We start from the raw sequence: 27,779 nt of genomic DNA, 5'->3' as shown, positions 1-27,779 counted from the left end.
ATGAAGTCCAAGCCATTCACCTCTATCAAAGCACCTACCTGTCTCATATATTCATTGTTAATTTTTCTACCTCAACTACCAAACTAGACTCGAAATTTCTAATGACAGAGGCTTTGTTTTAATCATTTTATGGGTTCAAAGAATCTGGAAAATATGAAGTGCTAAATAGAACTTACCAAATGAAAAAACTTTTTCTTAATTTTTATTTTTGGATTAGGTATGAATAAGAATATACATTATAGTGAGTCTAAAATTCTTTGATCCAAATATTTAGGTATTATTATAAATTGTTTATACCTTAATTCATTTTGAAAGAACAAATGTAAGGTATTTCCTCCAAAAACTTCTAAATGCCACAAGATATATGAGAGCCATAATAAAAAGGATTTGGTATCTCTCCATAGAGTAGGAAGTTCATATATTAAATAAAAGGCTTGTACTTTTCAGCTTAGACCACAATGAAATATGCTGCTTAAATTTTACTGAATTAGGTGAATGTTTTATCTGAGGGCCCTCTTATGCTTTTAAAGAAATTTAGATATATTAGGTAAATTGGGTAAAGTGGTAAAGCAATTAATCAAATAGTAACCAATCAGAAAACTGTAGTCGTGGATACCGCTCTTAGTTAGAAAGAAAAATAGGCTGAAAAGAGAAAGTAGAAGAAAAGAATGACACCAATTTTCAATTTGACTCTGTTTTCGGAGTTCATTCAGCATTTCTCAAAGTGTGACCCATAAGACACTATTTCCTTCAGAACTAATACATAAAACATAGGTTCTGTGTCAATAAGTTGGAAAATCCTTCAAATTCATCCCTCCCTTGGAAGGAAATCCTTCAAAAAAGAAATATGTCTAACTTAAGACATATCTTCTTCAAGAAATCCTTCAAGAAAGAAATATGTCTAACTTAATTTATTCAAATTGCTCCCAAATGTAGTTGACCACAAATCCACTCCCTACCCATTCCCACCCCACACACAGCCATGTCTGGAGAACAAATGGTAAGAAATTCTGCCTTCATTTATCCATTGCTTTGAGTTGAGAAAAGTTACATTATTAGAAATATAAATACCTTGATAAAGCATTTTGCTTTATGGAAGGAAAAGTATAAGATTAAAAGACGTGAATTTGAATGTCACCTCTGCTTCTTTCTGAGCATATATTAGTCAGGTCATTTAACTTTCCTGAGCTTCAATTTCTTCATCTATAATATAGAGGCAATGCCCTTAACATTACAAGACTGTCACAAGAATTACATGAGAAAGTAAATGTGAAAGTAAGTTGTCAGCTATGACATAAAATAGTATTATCTAAATAAATATTCCTATGAGAATAAAATGATAAATATACCAAAATATTTTTTAAGTTCTGTAATACATATATTCTACTTACCTGTCCCAATGCCCAACTATCTCCAAATACCTGGGCATTTCTCACTTCTAAGTTATTGGATGTGGTCATATCATTTGAAGTACATTTGTCGAAGTTTCCACATAATCCTGATAGTTTGTTCTAAAGTGAAAGAAAATTATCATGAAATACGAAATATTCTATATTCACTTCAACATTTAAAGGCTCAGTCACTAAAAATTTTTAAAGATTTAAAATTGACATTTTAAGAATTTCCACACATATAAATATGTTTCAAGATGGTGTAATTTCATATTTACTTAATTGTATTTAAGTTACTTTAAAATTCTTATAACGTTTTACCATCCCCCAAATTTTATCTATCCACTCTTACCATTGTCTTAGCATTGATACAATAATGTAAGTAACTTGGGAAAGTATAATATAGACACTACAATATATGTGTATATGCATATGTATTTTGTATATATCCATATACATATAAATTTTAATATGAAAGTCCCACCTGATAAGCTTAAGATTTTGTAACACTGTAAATGTTGAAACAATAAAAATAATACATTGTTCATTTCATCATACTTTGAAAAGCCAAAACTTGCAAAACATAACGTCTAAAGAAAAAAGTTAACTTTAATATCCATGTATCATGCCACCATGAGACACAATAAATAAAAACCACATTTTACTTCATATTTGTAAAGGTTGTTATAGGTTATGAAATGGTTATGGAAAGTGCCATATGAATTATTCACATCAACATTACTCACTGCATTTTCTCAAAAAAAATGTGAAACACTTTACTTAGAAGAGGGAGATAAATCAAAAGTACAGAAAAGAATGAGCTTCCTAAAACAATGGAAATCCTGCTTAAAACATTGAAACTGAATGTTCTCTTCATGTATTGGTGAATGGAATGCAGCCCTTAGTAGATGATGAAGAAGGCTGCCCGTGTCTCCAGCAAAGATGACAATAACCTTGGGATTGCACCTGTCATGACCATTGCTTACCATGGTGCCTCAGCTCTCAGAAGCCACAATAACTATCCAAAGACAATGGCCACTTCCACCATTGGCCACCCAACAATGTGAGGCAGCAGCGAAGGGGGAGATGTAGAAGAATAATTGGTTAATTCACTTCCAAAAAGTAGGGAAGAGAGGATACATAATTAAAGTGGCAGAGGAATATGGGTGAAGAAAGCATGGCGATGGCTAAATTATTTCATCTTCATCAAAGAAATGCAAGAAGCCAGCAAACACCTAGTAACAGATTTATGGGTTTTATCTCACTTGAGGTTGAAAGAAAATGGCTTGACAATACACAATCATATCTTCAACTTACAACATATTAAAATCTTAAAACATATGTATCCTTTCCATAATTTTATAAGAATACATTGTTACTATCCCAGTTTTTCCCTAACTTGCCACAGATTAGATCCATGAGTCTCAATTTCAATTTCAGATAAACTGGATTTCTAAAAATGTATCAGTGTTTCAAAAACAACTTTAATATATGAGTTTAAAATATTTAATAGGATTGAAAATATTTAAAATAATAGACATATTTAATAATACTTATAAAGCATTTAACAGAAAACAATATTTAAAACAATTTAGAATATAAATTGCCAAAAATTCTAAACAGTGCAGATTGGATCTTCAACCATGAATGAATAAAACAAACTAGTACATCCATACAATGGAATACTACTCAACAGTATAAAGGAACAAACTATTAATTCATTTAACAGTATAGATGAATCTTAAACATGTTTTGCGAAGTCAAAGGAGCCAGACCCAACAGGTTGCATAAAGACGAAACTATAGACATGAAAAATAGATCAACAAGAGTTAACAATAATGGGGCAAATAATGGAAGAAATTTGGGAGTTGATAGGTCTGTTCTGTATACAACTCTGGTGATAGATACACAATGCCATGCGTTTGTTAAAGCCCATAGAACTCTAGACCATAATATTTTTAAAATAAATTTCCAAAAAAAAACCCCAGAATGTGGAGGAAAAGATGGAATGCAGAATGTAATAAAATGAATCTAATTATATTGCAAACATATCATATAACCACTCCGAAAGGGATGGGAAGAAAGAAACTGACCTAAGTAACTTTGGAAAACTGTTACTCTAAGGTTAAAATTGAAAAGAACTGCACACACCACTGTACTCCAGTTGGTACAGTTTTTCTTTATTGGGTTACAAGTTAGCAATTCTGAACATACAACTTGTTTCCTAAAGAAAATATCAATTATTTTATTTTCTTAAAACATTGAAAGGTATTTGTAATTTCATTTCTCACATTTCATTTGGATTGATCTACCAAACAGGTTGACCTACCTTCCACTGGGGTCCAACTTTGATATGTATGGTTGTCTTTTTATCCCAAAGAATAGTGATATCATTCTCTGGAAAGTATACTACTATGTAGTACCCTGCCTTCCAAAGCTGGTATGTAGGGTTATTTTCCAGAAAAAAACCTGATCGTTTCTTTAAAAAGGGAAAAGAAAGAAAAAAAAATGAATTCCTTGTTCCCTAACCAAAATGTAAACATTAAGTTAATATCCACCAGTAAGTGTCTAGGTACTAGTATTTTTGCTTGGCCCGTCTTGTCTGAATTCTGTAGTAAAACACAAAACAAATGCATAAAACAGGAAATACATAAATTGGTAATGAGACACAAGATGATAGAGGGGCTTAACATGGATAAACGAGCGAAGGCGAGAAGATATTTCTGTGATAGAAAAGAATATAAACAAAGGCACAGACATAGAGTACATTAAGGGGATATACCTTCTGACTCAGAAATTCTTTGCTAATGATGAATAAATAAGATTGAGTACTAAAAATGTGTGATGTTACTTGCAGAAATCAAAAACAAAAACACAAAGTGTGTCTATACTCTATATATAAAACATATGTACAGATAGACTTATAGACAGATATATCTATAGATAGACATATGTATCAATATATAAACAGATCTATCTATATCTATCCATCTATATTCATATCTAGAGAGAGAGAGAGAAAGGGGAGGTGAATTTCCATTAAGGGGACTTAGAAAGCTTTCTTGCAAGGAGTGGGATATGAATGGATCTGCAAGAAGCCCTACATAGGAAGGTACACAGAGCTGGAAATGAGAATGGAGAAGAAATCATTCCGAGCAAAAGTAATCACTTGAATAGAGACTTGGGGTAAGAAAGTTCAAGATTTGTTCAGGACTGAGGAGAGCACCAAAAGTCTAGAGCATGGATTCCATAACAAGCATAGTCTGAGGCCCTTTTGCAGCCAAGTTATCCGTACAGTCAAGGGTTGCTATTCTTTGTGCAAAATGCATTCAATAAAAGTTTCTGAATAGGAAAGTGACAGACCGTGTTTCTATTAAAAGAAAATAACTTGTGTGCTATAAATAATAACATTAGAGAAAAACTAGAGATGGAACCCATTGGGAAAATTTAGAGTACCTTTAGCCTAAAGTACAAATATGCAACATTCCTCAGGAGCAGGTGCTATACCCTATAAAATTTACATTAAATCTGACATTCCAGTTAGCTCATATAATAACTTTAATAATACACGGTTAAATCAAAGTAAGTAAAGCAAATTTAGTCAGAAGCAAAATAAAAATTGTGAAGCGGATATGGAATTCTTTGATTATTTTTCTCCCCCAAATAATAACAAATGCATAGTTTGGAAATACTATACTATAGATGACATTTTAGAAACATCCCTTAGGGCAAATTAAGTAAACTTAGTCATCTCTACAAAGAGTTTTCAGTCATCTATACCAAGGTCAAACTTAAAAGTACTCAGTATATTATATACAATAGTATATATATTGTGTAACCACATATATGGCTAATGGACTCTACCTAACCTCCTTCCTTCTACTCCAAGTGCCAAGTTGAAGTTCTGGGGCAGGGGCCTGGGTGCCTGTGAGGGTCTGCACTCAACCTGGGAGTATCCTTGTCTCTGAGTGACCAAGGCCTTAAAAATAAAGGGGGAAAAAAAACATGACAGGTCAAGAGAGAGCGCAAAACAAAGGGAGAGGGAAAACTTCCTGTTTTGAACAAGGGGCATCACATTTTCACTTCTAAGGAAGCCCATAATATGTGCAGCCTGTCCTGCCCCCAAGTCACTCTCTGCCACAGAACCTATTTTTATTGTTGTGATTACATTTTCAGTACCCTTCTATTATATGCTTTGTCTTTGGCTTTGCTATCTGTCTTCTCCCTCACCTGAATGTTAGCTCCTTGGAAGATGTATCAGATCAATGTGTGATTTATATATTTTTAAAACCTTCTTGCACTGGCCTGTTCACAGGTCTCATCTTCTAGCCTGATCAGCAGCAATTAAAGCAAGTAAGTGCAATATTTGTGGCTAATAGCTCTTTTCAATCCATAAAACACTTTTTTGTGTGTTTTCCTATTAAAGTTCCCTTGAACTGGTTGACAAATCTTCAGAACATAAAAATAATTTTTGGGTAAGACAGCTTATTATTAGACTTCCTTCAGGTTGGTTTTGCATCAGTTTTCCTGATGTGAAAGATAACTTTTCTATTTGCCTGTAGAGCTAAAAAAAATCCTTCATTTTTACTAAACAGGGTGCTTTACCACAAGAAAAACAGTTCTCTTTGGTCTAAAGGAGATACTGTACTCCTTTCTGTTCAGATTAGGAAGCGAGGATGTTGCTCATTGGAAGAGGGAGGGTGTTATGAATTACCCAAAATAGAAACGTCCACTTTAGATGAGAATTATAGCATTTTCAACAAATTCTAGTGATCTTAGAAAGATAAGTTATAAATGTGGAGAATTAACACATTTAAAGGGCAGCTTAAATACATTTATAAAACAGTTATATCTTAAATATTTGACAAAACAAAATTGGGCATTTATTGAAAGAGCAACAGTTTTTCCCTTCACCTAGATGAGCAATCCATCTGCCATTAAATAATGGTACTTATTTTTACTTCTAATGCTTAGGAAAAATGTTAATGGGGGATTTGTTAGTGGGGGAAACCATTTTTATGACTTTCCTTTATCTTACTTCATAATTCACACCTCATATGGAGATGCATACAGGTGAGCACTGGAAGTTGAAAGCTATACTGAACTGTAATTACCGCTTCAAAAATGTGTCAAACTGTCCCTACAAGAACAGTTACTATTTTCTCTTCAGTTTTTTCTTTAAAAAAAAACAATTTTTGTTCTTAGAACCTTTACCTATAAATGAATATCCAGCGGATAGCTATACCAAACTGCAGCAATTATGTCCAAAATATAACAACATGATATACAGACTCTGTTTGCTTTGCCAAAAGCTTGATTGCTGCCTGGTTGGTCTCAACATTTCTGATTGAAGTATAAACTATGATCTAAAGTACTTGTTCTCAAACTTTAGTGTCAAGAAGAATTGGGGGTACCATTAAAAATAATTGATTTTCATTCTCAACCTCAGCCATTCTAATTACTAAGGTGGGGCCCAGAAACCAGCTTTTATAATAGATATTCCAGGTGATTTTAATGCATATTTACAGACCAAACTTTGAGAAACTCTGTTCTAAAATCTCAGAGAGGCCACTTTTTAAAAGGCCATATATCAGGGGTGCCTAGGTGGTTCAGTCAGTTAAACACTAGACTCTTGGTTTCAGCTCAGGTCATCATGATCTTATGGTTCTTGAGTTTAAGCCCTTTGTTGGGCTCTTTGCTAACAGCACAGAGCCTGCTTGGGATTCTCATTCTCTCTCTCTCTCTCTCTCTCTCTGCTCCTCCCCTTCTCTCTCTCTCTCTCTCTCTCTCTCTCTCTCTGCCTCTCAAAATAAATAAATACACTTAAAAGAAAAGTCATATGTCAGATCATGTCCTTTCTCAATGCCAAAATTTCTTACTTGTAAAACAAGTTCAAATATCTTACACCATTTAAGAGCCTCTGTGGTTTGGAACAAGCCTCCTGTCTACTGCCCTTGTTCCCATGTCCCCTGCTTTAAAGTCAGCCTGGAGACTCCTCCCTGAATCTCTTTGCCATACTGTCCCTCCACTATCCCTGTATACTTCAACCAAACTAAACCACTCGCAATTCTCCAAACAAACCATTGTATCTTTCAACTCTGTTCCTTTCAAATGACCATTCTTCTGTATTGACTGCCTTTCTATTCTCCCTTTTCACCTGCCTAATACCTACTCATCCTTTAAGACTCAGTTCAAATCATTTCATCCAAAGCATATCTTCTGAGCTCTCAAAAATAAGGAGGGTGAAGGAGAAGAGGAAAGCCATTTCTTGAAATCCATTATCTCATTTAATCCTTGTATGAACTTAAGAGGTAGATTCTCTAATCATCCCAAATTTACAATTGAGATAGCTGCAGCTTGAAGAGGTTAAGTAAGCTTGGTCAAAGTGACACAACTAGCAAGTGAAAAAAACAGGGATTCTAAATCACTACTGACTGACTCCAAAGTCCACACTCTTAACAACTACCCTAAACATCCAAGGTTGGCTTCTTCTCAGGGATTCCCATACTGTCCTATACACTCTTGTACATTACACTGAACATTCTTGTTTACGTGAATGTCTCCCTTGCCTGAGTATAATTCTTTAAAGGTAAGCACAGTGTCTTTTCACTGTTCTAGTCCCAATAATTAATACATATTTTGGTATATAGTAAAATGTATGAATGAATGAATGAATGAAATGTATTCATTCTTTCAAATTGGGCAGGCTCCAAGAATACAGGAATAAGGGAAACCATGGCCCCACTTCTCACAGAACTCGTAGACAAATGGAAAAGACAGACAACCACACAAATAATTTCACTAAAGTGTGACTTGTGTCCCAACAAAGTGCTTGAGGGCATGAAGAAGAACTCCCTGAAGGAGTTAAGATGAGACCTACCATAGAAGAGTAAGTGAAAGAAAAGGCTGATCCAGGTGGGAGCAATGACTTTCATGAAGAACCAGAGGTGAGAGAAAGAATTGATCATTTAAAGAACTAATAAGATCTCCAACTTCTGGAATATGAGCTCGAAGCAGAAAGTGATGAGACATGAGGCAGGAGAGGTGACTGACCATGGTCAGATTGGTGAGATCATATAAGGGAATGGGAAGTCATTTGAAAGTTGTGAGGCACTACAGTGACAGGAGATTAGATTCCCATTTTAGAAAAAAGCCACTCTGGCTGCAGCGTGGCAGGATAAGAGAAAAACTAAGACGGGAAGCCGAGAGTCTATTGTGGAGGGTTGTAGTACTCCAGATAATTGGTAATGGTTGCTGGGGCCAGAATCGTCACCATGGAGATGAAGAAAAGAGGAAAGAATTGGAATATAGAGAAGTGGAGTATAAATGAAAAAGACAAGTATGATTTACTGAAGTCACATAACAACAAAGAAAAGAAAATTGAAATCGAGTAATCACTTACAGAGAAAAGTACCCCAAATCGTTTCTATTTTGTTTTCAGTATTCTCGGGACAAGTTAAAATGATCCTAAAAGAAATAATTTACTAACCTCTTTGTAAGGAGCGTCATTCAGATAAATTTCAGTGTCCCCAACTGAAATCAAAACACTTTTAGAACAAACAATATCGTTGTCAAAGCATTTCTTGTTCTGGGCAATGACAGATATATCTGAGTCATCTGCACTCTGAAATGTTAAAAATAATGCATTAATATAAGTATATACTATATATAATTTTTGGTTATCTTTTATTAAAAATTTTTAAAGACCAAGATTAACAATGGATTGTACTGAAATCAAAATACATCTTATTTCTAAGATAAAAATCATTTTGATCTAATAATGTAAAAAAGTTTATGCAAATAAACCAAGATAGCTCAATCTTTTTTTTTCTTTTTTCTTTTTTTTATTTTTATTTTTTTAATATATGAAATTTATTGTCAAATTGGTTTCCATACAACACCCAGTGCTCATCCCAAAAGGTGCCCTCCTCAATACCCATCTGATAGCTCAATCTTTAAACATTTATCTCTAATATCGTCCATTAAAATTTTGTTTTAGCAAAACTTTTTTTTCTATTTTACTATTACAGATCAAATTTATCAACCAGTTTCTGTTTCTTTTTTTTTTTCTTTGTTTTTAAATATGAAATTTATTGTCAAATTGGTTTCCATACAACACCCAGTGCTCAACAGGTGCCCTCCTCAATGCCCATCACCCACCTCCCGTCCCTCCCACCCCCCATCAACCCTCAGTTTATTCTCAGTTTTTAAGAGTCTCTTATGGTTTTGCTCTCTCCCTCTTTTTTTTTTTCTTCCCCTCCCCCACGGTCTTCTGTTAAGTTTCTCAGGATCCACATAAGAGTGAAAACATATGGTATCTGTCTTTCTCTGTATGACTTATTTCACTTAGCATAACAGTTTCTTTTTAATAAATACCTAAGACATGTCAGAGAAATTTTAAAAGAAATGTTTTCATTTGAGGCAACATCTTTTGTTATATTTTCAAAAAGTTTTCTGGCTAAATAATTTGCCTACAGGTTAAAATGGAAATAGATACAAAACTTCGGTACTGTTAGTAAATACAGTAATGTGTATCATTTGAGGGCTTCCTTTGAACATTACACATGTTATATTTAATTATTTCTTTGATATTTAATTATTAAGATAATTTTTAAATTATCTCCACTTTACAGATTAGAAAGTGAAGTTAAAAAGGATTAACGGATTGTCCAAGGTCACTTGGCTGAATAAAAGCAGAGACAGCTCAAAACCCTAATTTTTAAAATGCTACTTTTATAGAGAAATTAGGAATGGTCTAGCAATGACTGAGCAGAAAAATCAACTGCAAGTTGTAGGGAGTCCTTAGTTTTGGAGAATGGTATTTAGCCCATACACTCTGAACTTCCTCACCTCCATCTCACCTCCTCCTTCCTTTAGCCACTCCCAACTGTATCCACTAAGAACACATTTTCTAGAATCAGGGTTTCTTGTTTGATATGTTTCCTGGATGGGCTTGTATAGCTCTACAGACCCTAGAAATTCATTGTAAAATGTTGTTTTTGATTACCTATATTTTTCTAAGAAGAAAGTCCATGGTTTTCATCAAATTTTAAAGTCCTTATCTCTCCAAAAGTTAAAAGCTACACTGCTCTAAGAGTGTTCTCACTAACTTGTAAAAGGTGGGAATTTCACCAGAAAAAAAAAGTGGCATTTCTCTTTGAGCTCTGTATTCAATTTTCAAAGGCCTGCACACATTTCCTGAATTCTTTTCATTTTTAGACATATGGGTCAGTGTTTATTTTCAAAGTGAAAAAGTCTTTAAATACCTGGAAATCATATAGGTCTTATAAATTCTCTACACTTAGTGTTTCATATCACCAGCAATATGAATGCCAGCTCAATATTCCTTTTGGCTTGGCCAAATTCTTTCTGTCTTATATGTAATTACTATAGCCTAGTGCCAAGAGGATAGGTTTTCAATGAATAGTGTTGAAAAAGTAATTAATGTGTCCCTCTGTGACCCATTTTTCCTTCCTTCCTTCATAGGAACTGAGAGCTTTTGCTTCTTCTTAAACAATCCTTTTGCAAAGCATTGCTTACATTTTGAAAAGGAGAATAATAAAGGTCATTAGGATGATTATGGCATTGTACTACTCAAAAAAATCATGCCACATTTTCTGCCTTAATGAATGATTTTCAAATAAGAAAAAAATATGTAATTCAGGATTTTGTTTCGCTCGTCCTCTTGAGAAAAGTTATTTAGGTTATGGGATGTGAAAAGCCAGCTGAAAGGCTTTCTATTGCCATTACCTTTCTATTATTATTAATGAAAGTTCCTCACTGTTAGATTATTCTTTATATTAAACTCAGAATTTCCACGAAATATTCTATATTGTATGGTCTGTTTTGTAATATCATGTTATCGCTGACAGTAACTTGAGACAATATCAATTCCTAAGAGTCATGTTTCTATAATTTTCATTTCTAATGTATTTCAAGTTAATATTAGGTTTGGAGATAATGCTATAGAGTTGCTAAGCAATATAGTAAGTAATGATTATAAAGCCAGAGGGACAAGGTCAACACCAGTGTGCCACATGGATTCCTCAAATCTTTTATTCTGAGGTACTACAAACATTTATAGAAAATATTCTCCCAACTGATTCCAAAACAAAATGTCAGCACCTCTCAAAGTAGAATATTATTTTACTCCACATGTCAGTCAATCTAAACACCTGTCTTAGCCCCTACCCCTTTTAAGGGAAACAATCCAACACAAAGTTTCTTCTGATATAGCAAACTTAGCAGCCATGTTTTATGTCCCACAGCAGTTTGGATCCAAAGCAGTACATTCACCAATGGGCCAACAGAGTTTTTTGGTTTTGGTTTTGTTTTTTGGGTTTTTTTTTAATGTGGAAGAGATTTATTGGGAAGACATTTTGAACTATAAAGAGGAAAAGTAGGCAGAGTCTGACACCTGTGAAGGGGAGAGAAAAGGAAAGAAAATGAATAGAAAGAGAGAGAAAAGGAAGATTGGGTAGGAAGAGTCTCAGACAGCAGCACAGTACCAAGAAAATTCTGGGCTGGCTAATGGGGAGTCTTTGAGCTGATGTCACACATCATGGGAGTGGGCAAGCATACTCATTTACTGTAACCCCACCATACTCATTCATTGGCTGGGAACAGCTTGAGGGAAGTGTGACTTCAGCAGGAACACAGTGGTGGATCCCATGGGGCAGCAGCCGGGGTTCTCAGTCAATTCTGCTTCCCATAAGAGGAGATTTGAATGATGCATTTCCATTGCTGCTACATCATCTTTTGGAAGTCTTCAGGCTTTTTCATTAATTAGTGGTGGATATAAAGACCATAAATGGTCTTTCATGCTACCAAATTTTACCTATATATTTGACAGCTGTCATGAAACATGCTATGAAGTTAATAATATATGGTCTACACTCTGGAAAACAGTGTGGCATTTCCTCAAAAAATTAAAAATTTAATTACCCTACAACCCAGCAATAGCCCTACTAGGAATTTATCTAAAGGATACAGGAGTGCTGATTCATAGGGGCACATGTTCCCCAGTGTTTATAGCAGCACTATCAACAATAGCCAAAGTATGGAAAGAGCCCAAATGTCCATTAACTGATGAATTGATAAAGAAGATGTGGTATATATATATAACATGGAATACTACCAGGCGATGAAAAAGAATGAAATCTTGCCATATGCAATAACATGGATGGAACTGGAGAGTATTATGCTAAGTGAAATAGGCCAGTGAGAAAAATACAGATATCATATGTTTTCACTTATGTGTGGAATTTGAGAAACTTAACAGAAGACCATAGGGGAAAGGAAGGAAAAATTTACAGAGAGGGAGACAAACTATAAGAGACTCTTAAATACAGAGAACAAACTGAGGGTTGATGGGGGTGGGAAAATGGGAAATGGGCATTGAGGAGGGCACTTGTTGGGAGGAGCACTGGGTGATGTATGTAAGCAATGAATCACAGGAATCTACTCTTGAAGCTAAGACTACCCTGTATACACTATATGTTAGCTAATGTGACAATAAATTATTAAAATAAACAAACAAACAAAATATGGCTTAAAAATCAATACAGTGTACTTTTCATTTCCAGTTTCCATATTGGTTAGGTTCTTGGCCCCTGGGGCCACCTTCTTCTTTGGTAACAGGATTAACATCATCCAGAAATTTTGTCGCTGGTTCTTTCTCTAAATGAGAATCTTCTGGTGCATCAAAACAACCTTCTGGTAACTTTGGCTTCTTTAGAGATCATTTAATGGCTTTGGATTTTTCTCCTTGAGAACTCATTTTCCTCACATAATGACTCAGAAGGGGTGATCTTGCCACTCTCCACACTGTGGCCGGGATGCAGCCAGGCCACCCAGCTACCCCTGATAGAATCATGGTACCAACTTGGGCCAACAGAGTTTAATGCAAGCATGAAAAAAACACTACTTTAGTCTAGTAGATTATCTCTCACACTTGAACCAGAAAATGGTGGGGATTTTTTAAAGTTTTTTTGTATTAAGATTTGAAGGTAAACAGACAGAAAGAGGATAGAAGGTAGAGTGGGGCTGAACAGACGAGAGCAAGCTTAAAATACAAGGAAGCAGAAACAATGAACTGATGCAAAAATAAAAGATACAGAAAAGGAGTTATACAAGCAAGGCTGAGAAAGCAGAGAGTCGAGCAGTCACACAGACACTGGCCCAGTTTTATAAATGCCATCAGAACATCCATGAATTCCTGCTGCCTGGGAGGCAAGACCATCTGTCAGTTGTCGCCTTTGTGAGGTGTACAGTCTTGTTCGAAGATTTCCTTGGGATGGGATTTCCCTTGGAGTTTTGCCCACAGATTACCACAGGACCCCCCTACTGTTGGGTCCCTGAGATAGCAGGCACCTAACCAGAATGCCATGAAAAGAAAACCACCCTGAGGTGCTTCATTACTGAGGAAATCTACCTGACAATACCCTGAAAAATAAATGAGTTGTAATGTAGTATCAGTTCCTCCCCCTCCATGAAACATTCCTGCTTGCTGTTTCTCCAGTCAAAATCAGTTACATTCCAACAAGAGAGCTTTAATTTATCCCAGCCTTCTAGTTTCTTGTTTATTAATGACTTCTCCAAACATAAAACAATTGAGGGTAAAGCTAATGTCTTAACAATTGTACCCTTAGAGCTCCTAGCATAGAGGCAGAGAGTGTAAATTTAAATATTTAGGAAAGAAAGAAAGAAAGAAAGAAAGAAAGAAAGAAAGAAAGAAAGAAAGAAAGAAAGAAAGAAAGAAAAAGGAAGAGAAAGAAAAAGAGAAAGAAAAGATAATTACTGGAAAGCTTATGCTATTAAGAGCTACTGAATATTTTTAGAAGGTTTTAATATATAGGGTGGTTTATCTAAGTAGGTAAACTATTACAATGCAAAATAAATATTGAACCTTAATATCTAAGGTTAATAATGAAGATCAATCTGGGGTGCCTGGGTGGCTCTGTCAGTTAAGCATCTGACTCTGGATCTCATATCAGGTCATGATCTCACAGTTTGTGAGTTCAAGCCCCATGTTGGGCTCTGCACCGACAGAGAGAAGCCTGCTTGGGATTTGGGATTTGGAATTCTCTCTCTCTGTCCCTCCTCCCATCTCTCTCTCAAAATAAAGAAATAAATTTTAAAAATATATTTTAGAAAAGAAAAAAATAGTGACGATCAATCTTATGGATAAAATATCACAATGATATTTATTAATTTTTATAAAAATGTCCATTACAATATAATGAATAATTCACTAGTATAACTCTAATTAGTTATTAATAGCAAGTTTTTATTCTTTTTTTTTTAGGGTTTATTTATTTATTTTGAGAGAGAGAGAGAGAGAGAGAGAGAGAGAGAGTATGAGTGGGGGAGGGGAGAGAGATAGAGAGACAGGGAGGGAATCCCAAGCAGACTCCAATGCTGGGTTCAAACTCATGAACCATGAGGTCATCACCTGAGCCAAAATCAAGAGTCAGAGGCTTAACTGACTGAGCCACCCAGGCGCCCCAGTTTTTATTCTCTTTAATTACCAAATTAAATACAGTAAAGGTCACATTCTGAAGTCTATTCTTTATAAACACTTTCTTTTTAAAAAAAACATTGTCGGTGTAAAAAAAAGAAAGAATACTTCTGCTTTGGCAGAAAACAGACACATATAATTCTAGAACTTAGAAATTTAGACTTTTAATATTCTTCATATCTTAATCTTACTACATGAACCCTAAGGACAGATCTTAATCCAGATATTAAATTAGGGACCTAAATTTCATTGCTTACTAAAAGATTAGAAGCATGTCTCCTATGACATATCTTCTTATATAGAGGCAGACACATCTCATTAAAATTTGAAACTGAACATGAGGTATTGATTTTTAACAGAAAGATATAGAAGCAAATTAAAGTGATGATAGGAAATCAGGTTTTAAAAGTCTAAAAGCCAAACTTTAATGGCTCTTGCCTGAAAAATGGAATGCTGTTATAGTGCAGTGTCAGTAAAAGGAAAAAAAAAGAAAAAAAGAAAAGAAAAGAAAAAAAAAAAAAAGGCTGCTCTAGTCATTCAGCATCAAACATAAGGACATACTTTCATTTCACCAGGAACCAGAGTTGAGACAAATATTCTACTTGAAATGCTTTCTGCACAATCATTATTTTAAAAAGACGAGTAAACAGTATGATTTCTCTACCGTGAAGACAAATGAGAGGTTAAGAAAAAGCCAGGCAGAGCAAACAGCTCAAATAAGTAGTTAGTAATAGTTCACCAAAGGCCCATTATTTTGCAAAATGACTTGGGGAGGAAAAAACAAAGGTAAGGCATGATCCCAATCTTCTCAACTTTAGAATTTTCCTGGACAAATTTGGATCTATTCTTTAAGAAACTTAAAACTGCTCATAATGGAGGCTGACTGAGAATATTTCCCAAATGGGAAATTTAATGGCTTAAAGCATAAGCAGGAGTTGTTTAAGTTTGGAACACTTTCGATTTTACTGTTCGTTTTCTATTTAATAGAACTAATATTAAATAGGAATGTGTCTACTTTGTTGAAATATGCCTAAAAGAACAGGATCACACACAAATCTCTGATAACATAAAAGCCTTACTCGGGGGGAAAAAAACATGCATTCAAGATAATCACAAGTTACCTTGCTGGAAGAAAAGATGTTATTTTCTTTATTCTTGTAAAGCTTCTTTCTAAAACTTACGTTTTAGATTTAGAAATTTAATTCTGGAATCAGTGATGTTTAAATAAAATTCAGATATAAAGAAAATCTAAGCGCACTAAACATGAGAAATTTTAAGGATTTTATCAGATATACAAAGCCCAGGGTTAACTGCAGGATAGCATCAAGATAACATGTCTAGAATTAAGAGTAATGTCTCTTTATTGCTATAACCATAAACAATATATATTATTCAATGCTGGTTTGATGTCTTATATTTGTATTCACCAAACTAAGCCAATAAAAATAAATATGGCTGACATTTATTGAACACTTACTATATATCAAACATTATCTAAGAGATTTACATACATTTATCTTATTTAATCCTAAGAACTACCCCCAGGAGACAGCTACAATTATTATCTCCATTTTACAAATGACAAAACAGAAGCACGGAAAGTTTAACAATTAGCCCATCACCTATAAAGAATAAACCTTAAGAATGAGTCAAGGGAATGTTTAAAATTGCTATAACTTTTGTAGGTTTTTTTAAATGACATTTGGATTTGATACAGCATGGAGCAGCACACTTGTTTTTCACATTAAGTCTTTACACAAGTGCAAATAAAAGTACATAGTTGTGACATACCTTTATCAAAAATACTTGGCAATCACTGATATAGTCATATTCCAGTCCATCAAAAGAATGATAATGCCGGTCCCCATATATTGTGCACACGGCTGGGCATGGATAATATGTGCAATTGAACATTCCTCGTCGACAAACACTATCAAAAAAGAAGGCCAGTTATCTTTCTAAGACATTTGGCCCTAATTAGTGGTTTTCAAGCAGTATAAACACTGTAAGGTTTGTATTCAAGAACATTCACTGAGCCCATGGCCCTTAGAAATATTGCCAGTTGGCTCAATAACATTTATTACACTGACAAGTCAGGCCTATATTTATCAGTTTGTTTTAATATACTTTGAGACACCACAACCAAGCCTAAAAATTGTGCTTGGGTCATCTGATAAGAGATGCCAGAGTGAAAAATCAAATATAGTCCTGATTGGCAGCAAAAAAGCCCACAATGCCATCTCCTATATTTCGATCAGTTTAAATACATTACACATGACCTTGTTCAGGAGCTTGGAATTTGTTTCCACATTTTAAGGAAACTCTATTTCAGTTTTGTTTTGTGGTGTTGTTTTGGCTTATTTCCAAAAAGAAACATTTCCATTAAATGTGATCTTCTCTTTGGAACATTTATTACTTTCTTACAAACCTGAGATATTTTTAGTAAATTTCCAAACTTTCACATTTCAGTTTTCTTCTGGGTTGAACAAATATGCCCCAAAATAATGGTATGATTCCCCTATAGATAGTAACTCTCCACCAACTCCTGAATGCCTTTAAAATCTTATTTACTCCGCCTTGATTTGTTTTGTTGCTGAAGTCAGTCACATTAAGTAAATACAAAATGATCAGATACAATTGCTTAGGAAAAACGTTGTGAAATAAATGGATCTCATTACCAGGTATAACATGGTGTAGCAATCACTTCTCCCGAGAGGTACTCCCAATCTTTCCAGATGCATGGACAGCTTTCAGGAACATAACACTTTCCTTTGTGCTCTGCCATTCTTCCCAGTGAAGAAGTAAATACTATTTAGTATAAACTACTAATTTCAGTTTTTAAAAAATCAGCAATCTTGTCATATTCAACACCATCTATGTTCCTTACAGCTGCCACAGGCATGTTCCATCTGACCTATGATGGGGTCAGATCTAATCTTTATCTCCCTCTTTTCACACAGTACCTTGCCTATCATGGTAGTAAATAAAATGCCAGGCAAGTGATTGGATGCAATATTTTAACCTTTTTGGTATTGCTTAGCACCATAAAACAAAAACAGAAGCTTAAATTTCTGGTTACAGTGAGCTATTCTGAAAAGAACATTTAAAGAATAAGTAAGGGCTCCTTTTATTAATATTTGCCACTTAAAAGAAAACAATCTGTGGGGTCTAACGATTTTTCAATAAAATAGTAAATTGTGAGATAGATAACATTTTCTGTTGCAGGACAAAGAGAGTAATCAAAAGCTCCTTATGGAAGTGCTTAAATTTAAAAGCATGAGAATTTAGTTAAGATGTGCTTTGAATAAAAAGCATTACATCAAGTGTTTCACATTGTTGGTTATTAACATAAACTTTGATTGCTGGTTTCCTTTGATGTGTTATTTCCTTCTTCAAAGATTATCCCACAAAAAAGTATCTTCAAGTATCTATGAAATAGAAAATTAAATCTCATAATCTCAAATGAGAATTAACTTTGTTGTATTTTCAAAATATTTTGATATGAAGATTAAATACATATTGTATATGATATATATTCCAATACCCTTAATATAAATATATACATATATTTTTCAATATTCTTAAAATCTTTTCTCAAGAATTTATTTCATAAACAATAATAAAATATTACTAATAAAATTTAAATTATAATAATATAACTATAATATAATAATTTAAGGGGCAAGTGGGTGACTCATCCGACTCCTGATTTCGGCTCAGCTCATGATCTCACAGTTGTGAGCTTGAGAGCTGAGCATGGGGCCTGCTTAAGATTCCCTCTCCCTCTTCCTTTGTCCCCACCCCTCATGCGTGCTCTCTCTCTATCAAAAAAATAATGGCAAACTAATAAAAACAAATAGCTACTAAAAATAGACAAACTGTATGAAGATTTTTTCTGAATTTGCTTCAAAATGTTATAATTCAGGGGCGCCGGGGTGGCTCAGTGGGTTAAGTGTCCGACTTCAGCTCAGGTCATGATCTCATGACTCAGGAGTTTGAGCCCCGCATTGGGCCGTATGCTGACAGCTCAGAGCCTGGAGCCTGCTTCAGAGTCTGTGTCTCCCTCTCTCTCTACTCCTCTCCTACTCGCACTCTGTCTCTCTCTCTCTCAAAAATAAAATTATTTTAATATTTTAATTTTTCAAAAATAAAATAAAATGTTATAATTCAATGCTATCAAAATTAACAGAAGTCAGGAATCCTGAATTCTTGCCTCTTCTCACGAATAGAAATGATGCCATTTGTTTCCTTCTCTGCTTTCACTCTCACATCTCTTCTAGCACAGCACTGTAAACTCCTTATTCAATGTACATGTTGTCCATTAGACTTCAAGCTCCACTGGGGAAGACCATGAGTATCTTGATGATTGCGTCCCAATGTCTAGCATAATACCAGACACTCAGTTGTTGAGTGAAGGTGAATAAATGAACCTACCTCTATAAATGCTGCGTTATCTCATTTAGATTTCTCCCTCCAGACAACAGAGTCCTACAGTCTGCATTTTCTCAGCTCAACCCTCCCAAACTTCTAGCCACTTTCCTTGGGCATTGCCATGTCTCCTCTGCCTGGAAAACCCTTCTCCTCCCTTGCTCCTCCTGAAAAACTTGTCATCATTTAAGACTTAGTTTAATGCAATCTTTTACGTCCCACACTCCCTATACATAGAAATTTATAAACACATTGACTTTACTTCATTACATCGCAATGAATCCTCCAATGCAAGTACTTCATTAAATGTCTCGCAAAGATAATAAAATCAACAGCACAAACATATATTTTTGAGTGCTTTCTACGGCCCAGACACTGTTCTAACCACTTTAAATAGAGCACTGACTCACCTAAACCTAGTGACAATCCCATAAGGTAGATTCTGTCGTTATCGTATATATATATTTTAGTAGCGCCCCCCTACGACACGGAAGCTCAACACAGTGTGCCACACATGAGTGCCGTATGATGGTGCACTGCACATACTCCACCCCCATGAAATAGATATTTGTATGTACGTTTTAAAAAAGAGGAAACTGAGATTCCAGGTGGTTAAGTCACTTGTCCTGAGATACTTCAGCCAATAAGGAGAGCCAATATTTGAACCCATTTCTGTATGACTCTTTCCACTCTATTACTTCCTATTTCTTTAATCCACAGTGATTTCTAAGCTGAGGTCTGAGGATTTTTCAGACTCGATAAATTGCTGTCATGATGACGAGCTCCACGAAAAGTGGTGACACCAGGTTTATGGCCCTAAAATAAGCCAGCCAAGATCATATGGAAGACAATCCAAATAGTATTACCATGAATAACTTTATAACATAAAGTTCTATGTAATAAAATTATTTCCAAATCATTCAGAGGCCTCTTAGTTAATTCCAACTATATTTACTTCAATATAAGACGACAAGGTGGGAGAAAATTTCTTTAATTTTTGTATTGAAGTTAGACAAGTAAATAAATAAATCATTGTTGAACTAAAAGTCAAAGGTAACAGTAAATAGATAACAATAAATAAAAAATGGCATCAGCTGCAAACATATGAAACAAAATTAGGATGCAGCTTTATCTAATCATCCATACATCCTTGAGTCACAATCAAATCAAATAAATGAAGCAATGTTGTAGGTTTCAATTATTTTAGCGTAATAATAATTATATTTCCCTTGTCCTTTTTACTAAAATGTCTTCCTCGCTCATCTGCTCTATAACTTGATTTTTACCTGCCTTTATTTTCCCATGCATGGGAAGTCATTCTTTCAATCTCTTATGTCCTTCCTTTCTAAAGAGACTGGTACATTCCCAAGTCACTTGACTCTTTTACCTATTCCAGATGGGGACCATTTAGACAAATGCAACTCTCTTGAGAAACAGACCACAAAACCTCTTTCTTCTTTGCTCATGGTTTACACAAACTGAGCTCAGGAATCCCTCTGTGTGAATATATTCACCAAGGAAGAATGGGTGACCTGTTTGCCTTAGGTGGCCTCTCTCTATGCACTGCCTCAATTCACTACCAGAAGACGGAGGGCCAGTGAGACCAGATGTGATATGTGCCTGTGAAGAAGCTGATAGCTGCCAGATTCTGTATGTGCTTTTCCTGTGTACAAGGTATTACTGCTACTAAAGAAATTACAAAGATAGTAGTAGACACACACCATATCTCACAAACCTAACAGCTTAAAAGAAACTTGCGGAATAATCATTCAGCCAACGTCAGCAGAGCTGGGATTTGAACTCTGGTGTGTTTGAAGCCAGAGTTCCCACTATTACCCACTGCCCTATGTAGCCTCAACACACCAGTTTCTGTAACATCTATTAAATAAAACATTAGCATCACTATTATAACTTAACTTCAACGACATTAACAGCACCACAGAATATACAAAAGATATGCACTTAAAGTATTTTGAATGGACACTGGGTCACTATCACTTTCCAAAATTGCAGTTAAACCAGGAGATAAATGCCAAGTCCATCCTGATATGAATCCTCTCCTCAATTCTTTGTATTACTTTAATAATATTGTATATATAACATATGTGTGACATATTGAATCATTTGTTATATGTCGTATGTAGTATTTCAAATATAACATATGTGATATATTACATGAGTATGACAAAATAATTACAATAGTCTCCTAGTTACCAACTCAAAGTTAACCACCAGGCAGATCAACAATTTTAGCTATGTTTATAAATAATGTTATTAAGAGCTCTTGCATTTTCTGTCAAATCCTGAATGCTCTAATTTTTTTTAAAAAAGAGACTTACCCTGGAGCACAAACACAGCCACTTATACAGGGTGAGGATGGGGCGCAAGTGAAGTTCATGGCCAGGTTTGCGCACGTAGTCTCACAATTTACACCACCAGCTGGCAATTCAGGGTCAGGAAATCTGCAGTCAAAATACACTTTTCCCTCGGGACAGGCATGAACTTTAGAGAAAAAGGCACAGATAAAATACCCTTGGCATTGTATTTCCTCCACAGACAAATAACCATATTGACATGCATTTGTCATCAAAGCAGAATTCACCATAGAATATCTTACCAGTTATTATTAGATGATGCTCTGACTCTGTAATGTTTGAGGAGCTTACAAACCTTTTCTAGGAAGACTCTTTTGTCTCCTAAATGTTTAAAACCTATTTTGAGTTTGAAAATCTTAACTGCCTTCCCCAAAGCAATAATTATGTAATTTTCTGAGGTCAAGAAACAGGGTATTTTGATTAATCCAAACATACATTTTCAATTTGGGGGGGACTGGTAATATAATATACTGAAGCTCTTACAAAGCTGTGTATTTACAATGAACACATAATACTTTTAGATCTTGCTCCACCTCTGAGTCATTATTTATATCAATCCTCACTATACTGTAGAAGTGCAGAAGTAAACATAATTATAGACAGGGTAAGGGCTACATATTCTTCCAGAAAGTTTTTGGGCTCAGAGGGATTAAACAAGCTCCCTTGTTTGGGGCCAATAGGATCAAATCTTGTGCATTCCTCTGTGAGAAGTCTGGCCACCTGGATTTTCCCCTCTTTATTCTCAGCCACACTGAAGCAAATGGGACAAGAAAAGGACGGCCCAGTTGTTACTGAGTATGTGTGGTCCTTGAACATACCCTGTAAAGAAGCCTAGATAGCTTCTAGATAGCTTGAATCCTTATCATTATGCAAATCCAGGGCCTATAAATCAAGGCTAATTTATAATAGCGTATACAAGACCATGCAAATAAATAACAAAACAATAGCTCCTTTTTATCAGTCTAGACACTATCTGTTATAAGCAATGAAAGTAGTGTTGTTTATGATTTCCCTAGAATTTCTGAACAGTAACTAAAAATTTGAGGCATTATGGTGAAAATAAATAATCTATAGGGTGCCCTAATAGATAGGATTTTCAGGAATGATTAGCAAGTGTTAAGTGGGATTCTAAATAGAGATGGAAGTAGATGTCATCTTAGAAGACATTTTTAATTAATGGCTGCTAGTCCTAGAGTCCAAGAACCAGTGGCAATGACATCACCTTGGTCATAAGCAGAGATGTAGAGTCTCAGACATCATCCCTGACTTGCTGGATCAGAATTAATGTTTTACCAAGGTTCCCAGGTGATTGTGTACACATTAAATCTGAGAAGTCCTGGTCTAGTTTGGCAATTACTGCTCCACAAGTGGGTTCCAACAGGTGCCTGGATACATATGCCTAAAGCCCTCCGTGCACCTGAAGTGGTTCTGGGATAGGCAGCATCTAGGCAACAACATCCCCTAGGGCGATCAGCTCTGCTCCTCAGCAGTCTTGCAAGGTCACCCCAGGATGTCCTACAATTATTATAATTATGAAAGTGAAAAAAGTTAGGAAGCACTGGAGCACCATATTGAGGAATATTCCCAAGACTATATTCATGCACATTGGCAAGGAAGGCTGTGATGGATTTATGATTTCCAGAAAAATGGCAGCAGGGTTGGAGCTGCATGCTCTTTAAGGAGAACATCTACTAGATCTTACCAGTAGAGGGCGTTGCTGGCTCATCACATTTCACAGTCCCATTTGAACACTGGCTAGTAGAAGCAAAACAAATAGTTAATTCATGAAGCCACAACTCAGTTTTTCTGTATTTCAAAAACAATCAAATAAGTGTTTGGCTTAGCTTGATCCAAACTTCAGCTCCAACACTGAAGAGAGCTATTTCAGTTCAATATTTATCAAACATGTATGTGTGGGGCACTGCAATGGGCATGGGGGATACAAAAACCGAAAGTCATAGCCTTTATCCAAGTGCTTATGTTCTAATAAGAAAGGAAGACATATAAATAAATAATTTATGCAGTGTGACATATGCAACATGGAAATATGTTTAAGATACAGAAGTAAAGCACAGAAAAATGTCTTAAAATCTGTTGGCAACTGACATCAAGACAGTCAAAGAAGGTAAAGTCAGGACAGTTTTAAAGAATGGATGGAGGTTATGATATGGATAAAGCAGGAAGGCTATGACACTCAGAGGAGATGTGGTACAAAGCCACATGTGGTAGAACGGTGTTCTGTGTAACACAGTACAACGCAAGAAGTGACCGGAGACGTAGGTGGCAAAGAGGCAAAGGCCACCTCCATTAAGACGCTAAGACTTTATTTATCCCAGAGACCTTAAGTGGAGAAGTAATATGGTTGGTTCCAATTCTAGAAAACTCATCTGGCAGCAATGTTGAAGATAGAGTGGAGTCACATTTTCCTTGCAAATTAGGATCTAAATTCAGGGCATACGGCAAAGCAAATCAAGCAAGATTAATCTTGAAAATCCCTTAAGAAGGTATCACTTAATTATATCTCAATGTAAAGAAGAAATCAAGATAGGAAACAAACACATCATTTCTGAATAACTCCAACATAGACAGTTTTTACTTCAGCTTTGGACCAGATCATGTGTTCTATATTTGAGCCCAGATGAAGAAGCAGACTAACATACATGGCCATATCACATGAAAACTATGCTTATGCATCATGTAACACTGAAATGACACTCAGAGCTATGATTTACTCACACTGTGCATGACAGAGAGGAACTGAGACATACAGATCTCAGGGCACAGATCCTGGTCTTCCGTATCATACTCTCTCTGGGACATAGGCTTTTTGAGAGGAATGGTACGTGAGGTCACTACACTAATGGAATTTTTTTTTCCTTATTGAGGTGGGATGGTTCCTTTTGCCAAGTTTACTGAAATAAATCCAATTACTTTAAATTCTAAACAGATATAACACTGAGGTAATGTGGAAGGGGGCAAGACTAGAGGCAAGAAAACCAGGTGGAAATGTCCAAAAAAGAGACAGTGAGAGACATTGCTAGCAAGTAGGGTTGGGAACGAGGGAAGGAATTTCACCCATATCCAGAAAGTAAAAAGTCCACTGTGGTTGGCAGTTACTGGCTGGAAATGTTGAGCAGGAGGAAAAAGTCAAAAATGGCTCCCAAATTAGTTTGGGAAACTGGCCGGTAGCAAAACCTAGGAGAAGAAGATTCAAGAGCAGGTTGCCTTTGTGTCTTGATCGAGGGGTGATAGGAAGGGAGATGGAGACAACAACAAAGGTAAATTGACCATAAACAGCATTCTGCCATAGGTACAAAATAAGCTGCCGAGCAAAGTGGTCAATGGAGCAAGCACTGCAGAGCCAGGTTCCCCAGAATTGAAAATCGGCTCTGTTCCCAAGTTGTTTAACTGCCTGTGCCTCATTTTCCTCACCTGTACACTGGGGCTAAAGCAACAGTGCCAATCTCTTAGGGGTACAGTGATGAGTGTTTTAGTAATAGACATAAAACGTGTAGAATGGTACCAGGACTGCAGAACGTGCACGGAAATGTCCAGGTAACATTATTATTATCGTTACTGTTACTATTATCTTCTGTCAGGTGTTCCTCTGGTGCCACTGAAAGAGGGAGCTTAGGAGTTGGATGAAAGTAAGTGTGGACTGCTGCATGGATGTGTCCTCATTTTCAACCAACAGGTTACAACAGGAAAGCGTGTTAGCCATGAATAAGTGTTATCTCACTAGGATCAACGTCACTAGGGAGGGGGTTCACTGACTCCAGTGTGTGATGTGGTTCAGGCCAACTGAAACCTCTCAGCAACTTGCCATACTTCTATCTGAGAACCAAATTAATTAAAGGGCTTCCATGTTGCTTCAATTCGTAACTGTTTTCTGCAGTTATGAGCATAAAACTTGGGCATTCCCTGCTGAAATGTAAGAGATATATGGCTTAGGGGCTCCTGAGGGGCTCAGTCGGTTAAGTGTCTGACATCGACTCAGGTCATGATCTCACGGTTCATGGGTTCGAGCCCCACATCGGGCTCTGTGCAGACAGCGCAGAGCCTGGAGCCTGCTTCTGTCTCCCTCACTTTCTGCCCTCCCCCACTTGTGCTCTGTCTCTCTGTCTCTCTCTCTGTCTCTCAAAAATAAAAATAAAACATCAAAAATTTTAAAAATATATGGCTTAAAAGGCCACATTAAAGTTTTCTGTATATTTGAAATTACAGAAGTCACATTTAAATTTACAGTTTTGATTAAAAAATCGTATTAGTACATGTTGTCAAGTACATCCCCATCATTAAAATCTACCATAAGCCCGATGGTGTTGGGATGAGCTCCCCAGGTTGATAAATGCTGCCCCTATAGTGACACCGGCAGTGAAATCTGTAATAATAAAAAAAAGGTTAAGTTAATAAAATAGGATATAAATTTAAAAAAAAAACACTAAAATCAAGCAGACATTATGCTCTGAGTTGGTAACTGAGGCATACTCTAAAGATGACATTATTCTAGGAGCTGGCATGCAATTCTGTTATATGAATGGTAGGAACTGGTTACATCTGGAGTCCTGTGTACTTCCAGATTGTATTTTCTATAGTACAAATTCTGTAACGTCTTAGTCACAGTACAGACTGTGTTGTTTTCGTAGCAAAAAAATAAAATAAAAATAAAAATTAAAAAAAACAATGTCCCTGAATGCACTTCAGAGAAAAACAATTGATACATCATTTCAGCTTATAAGACAAAAGCCTATATCTCACATGAGATCGGAGGAATTTCTGAGTCCTGATAGACAGTCCAATCTTGCTCCTAAAAGCACTGTCATGTGACTGTGAAACAAACTTTGTTATTAATTTTGATATGGTTAAAACAAGTAGAAATAAACTTTGGGATGAACCATCACATTTCTTAGCTCTTCCTGCGGCTAGTAAACATGTACAGGGTTTAAAAAAACAAGTAAGGAAAGGTAAAGACATTAAGAAACATTAATGAAACAACTCACATGCAGATCTTTGCATATACGCACACTTATTTTAGGGAAAAAGTAGCTGTTCAATAGTGGAGAAAATTTATTTTCCAGTAAATGGTGCTGAGTCAATCAAATTTGAAAAAAGAGAGAGAGAGAAATGAAACAAGCATGAAACTCCATTTAACCTGTAAGGAAAAAGGAGAGAGAAACACTGGATCCTGCCCACCCATTCCGGTGACTTACATGGGCACGCAAAAGCTAAGCGTGTCTTCGTAGTATTTGCCTTCAGGACAGTTGCAGCCCTCCGCACAGTCATCGTTACACTGCTCAGGGGCAGCGAGAGTTGTGCAGGAGCGGCGGCAGAAGGCAGAGCAGTGATGGTACAGCATTCCCTTCTGACACACGACCCCTAGGACGAAGGAGCATCAGTTGAGAAGAATTGTCACAGGGTACGGAGGCATTTACGCTGGGCTCTAGGTCTATGATAGACATAAGTTATGAAAAACAAAGATATATTACATCAATAAGCTTAGAACATTATAGAGGCTTAGAACAGAAACAATAAACAAATAAGTAAATAGATAAATAAGCAAATTAATAAATAAAATGCTTACAACTGACCCTTGAACAACACAGGTTTGAACTATGTGTGTTCGTCTACCTACAGTTGGATTTTTTTCAACAAATACAGAATAGTAGTAAATGTATTTTCTTTTCTTTATGATTTTAACATTCTTTTCTCTAGCTTGTTTTATTGTAAGAATATACTACATAATACATACACACAATGTATGTTTATTGACTGTTTATATTATCAGTAAGACTTGTGGGTAAGAGTAAGTGATTAGTAGCTAAGTGTTCGGGAGAGTCAAAAATTATAGCAGTTTTTGACTGTGGGTGGGTGGGAGATCAGTGCCCCTCACTCCCACGTTGTTCAATGATCAACTGTATTTGCCTCAATAGGAGTGGAACAGACGTATCCTCTTTTGAAATGGTTTTAATGTGACATTCCCTAACAGTCTTTAATAGTCTATACCATATTTTTTAATATTTAAGGTATTTTACATGTCCAAATAACCTTCCTGATGTCACATTTTAG

The 27,779-nt window shown here is 35.7% G+C and overlaps 1 protein-coding gene across 1 annotated transcript in view; it reads right to left on the bottom strand.

Moving 5' to 3' along the window:
- OTOGL (otogelin like) overlaps nt 1–27,779 on the bottom strand; it is a 161,409-nt gene that overhangs the window by 64,356 nt on the left and 69,274 nt on the right. The window contains exons 21-29 of the mRNA XM_042992814.1: nt 26,924–27,089; nt 26,020–26,094; nt 23,416–23,468; nt 21,678–21,840; nt 17,589–17,696; nt 16,702–16,840; nt 8,881–9,015; nt 3,721–3,870; nt 1,392–1,511 (exon numbers count right to left, since the gene is read on the bottom strand). Of these exons, the coding sequence (XP_042848748.1) occupies nt 1,392–1,511; nt 3,721–3,870; nt 8,881–9,015; nt 16,702–16,840; nt 17,589–17,696; nt 21,678–21,840; nt 23,416–23,468; nt 26,020–26,094; nt 26,924–27,089 (1,109 nt within the window). The remainder of the gene's footprint in view (nt 1–1,391; nt 1,512–3,720; nt 3,871–8,880; nt 9,016–16,701; nt 16,841–17,588; nt 17,697–21,677; nt 21,841–23,415; nt 23,469–26,019; nt 26,095–26,923; nt 27,090–27,779) is intronic.

This window comes from Panthera tigris, chromosome B4 (assembly GCF_018350195.1).
Source record: "Panthera tigris isolate Pti1 chromosome B4, P.tigris_Pti1_mat1.1, whole genome shotgun sequence".
Lineage (NCBI taxonomy): Eukaryota > Metazoa > Chordata > Mammalia > Carnivora > Felidae > Panthera > Panthera tigris.
This window is presented reverse-complemented; position numbering and strand designations above follow the sequence as displayed.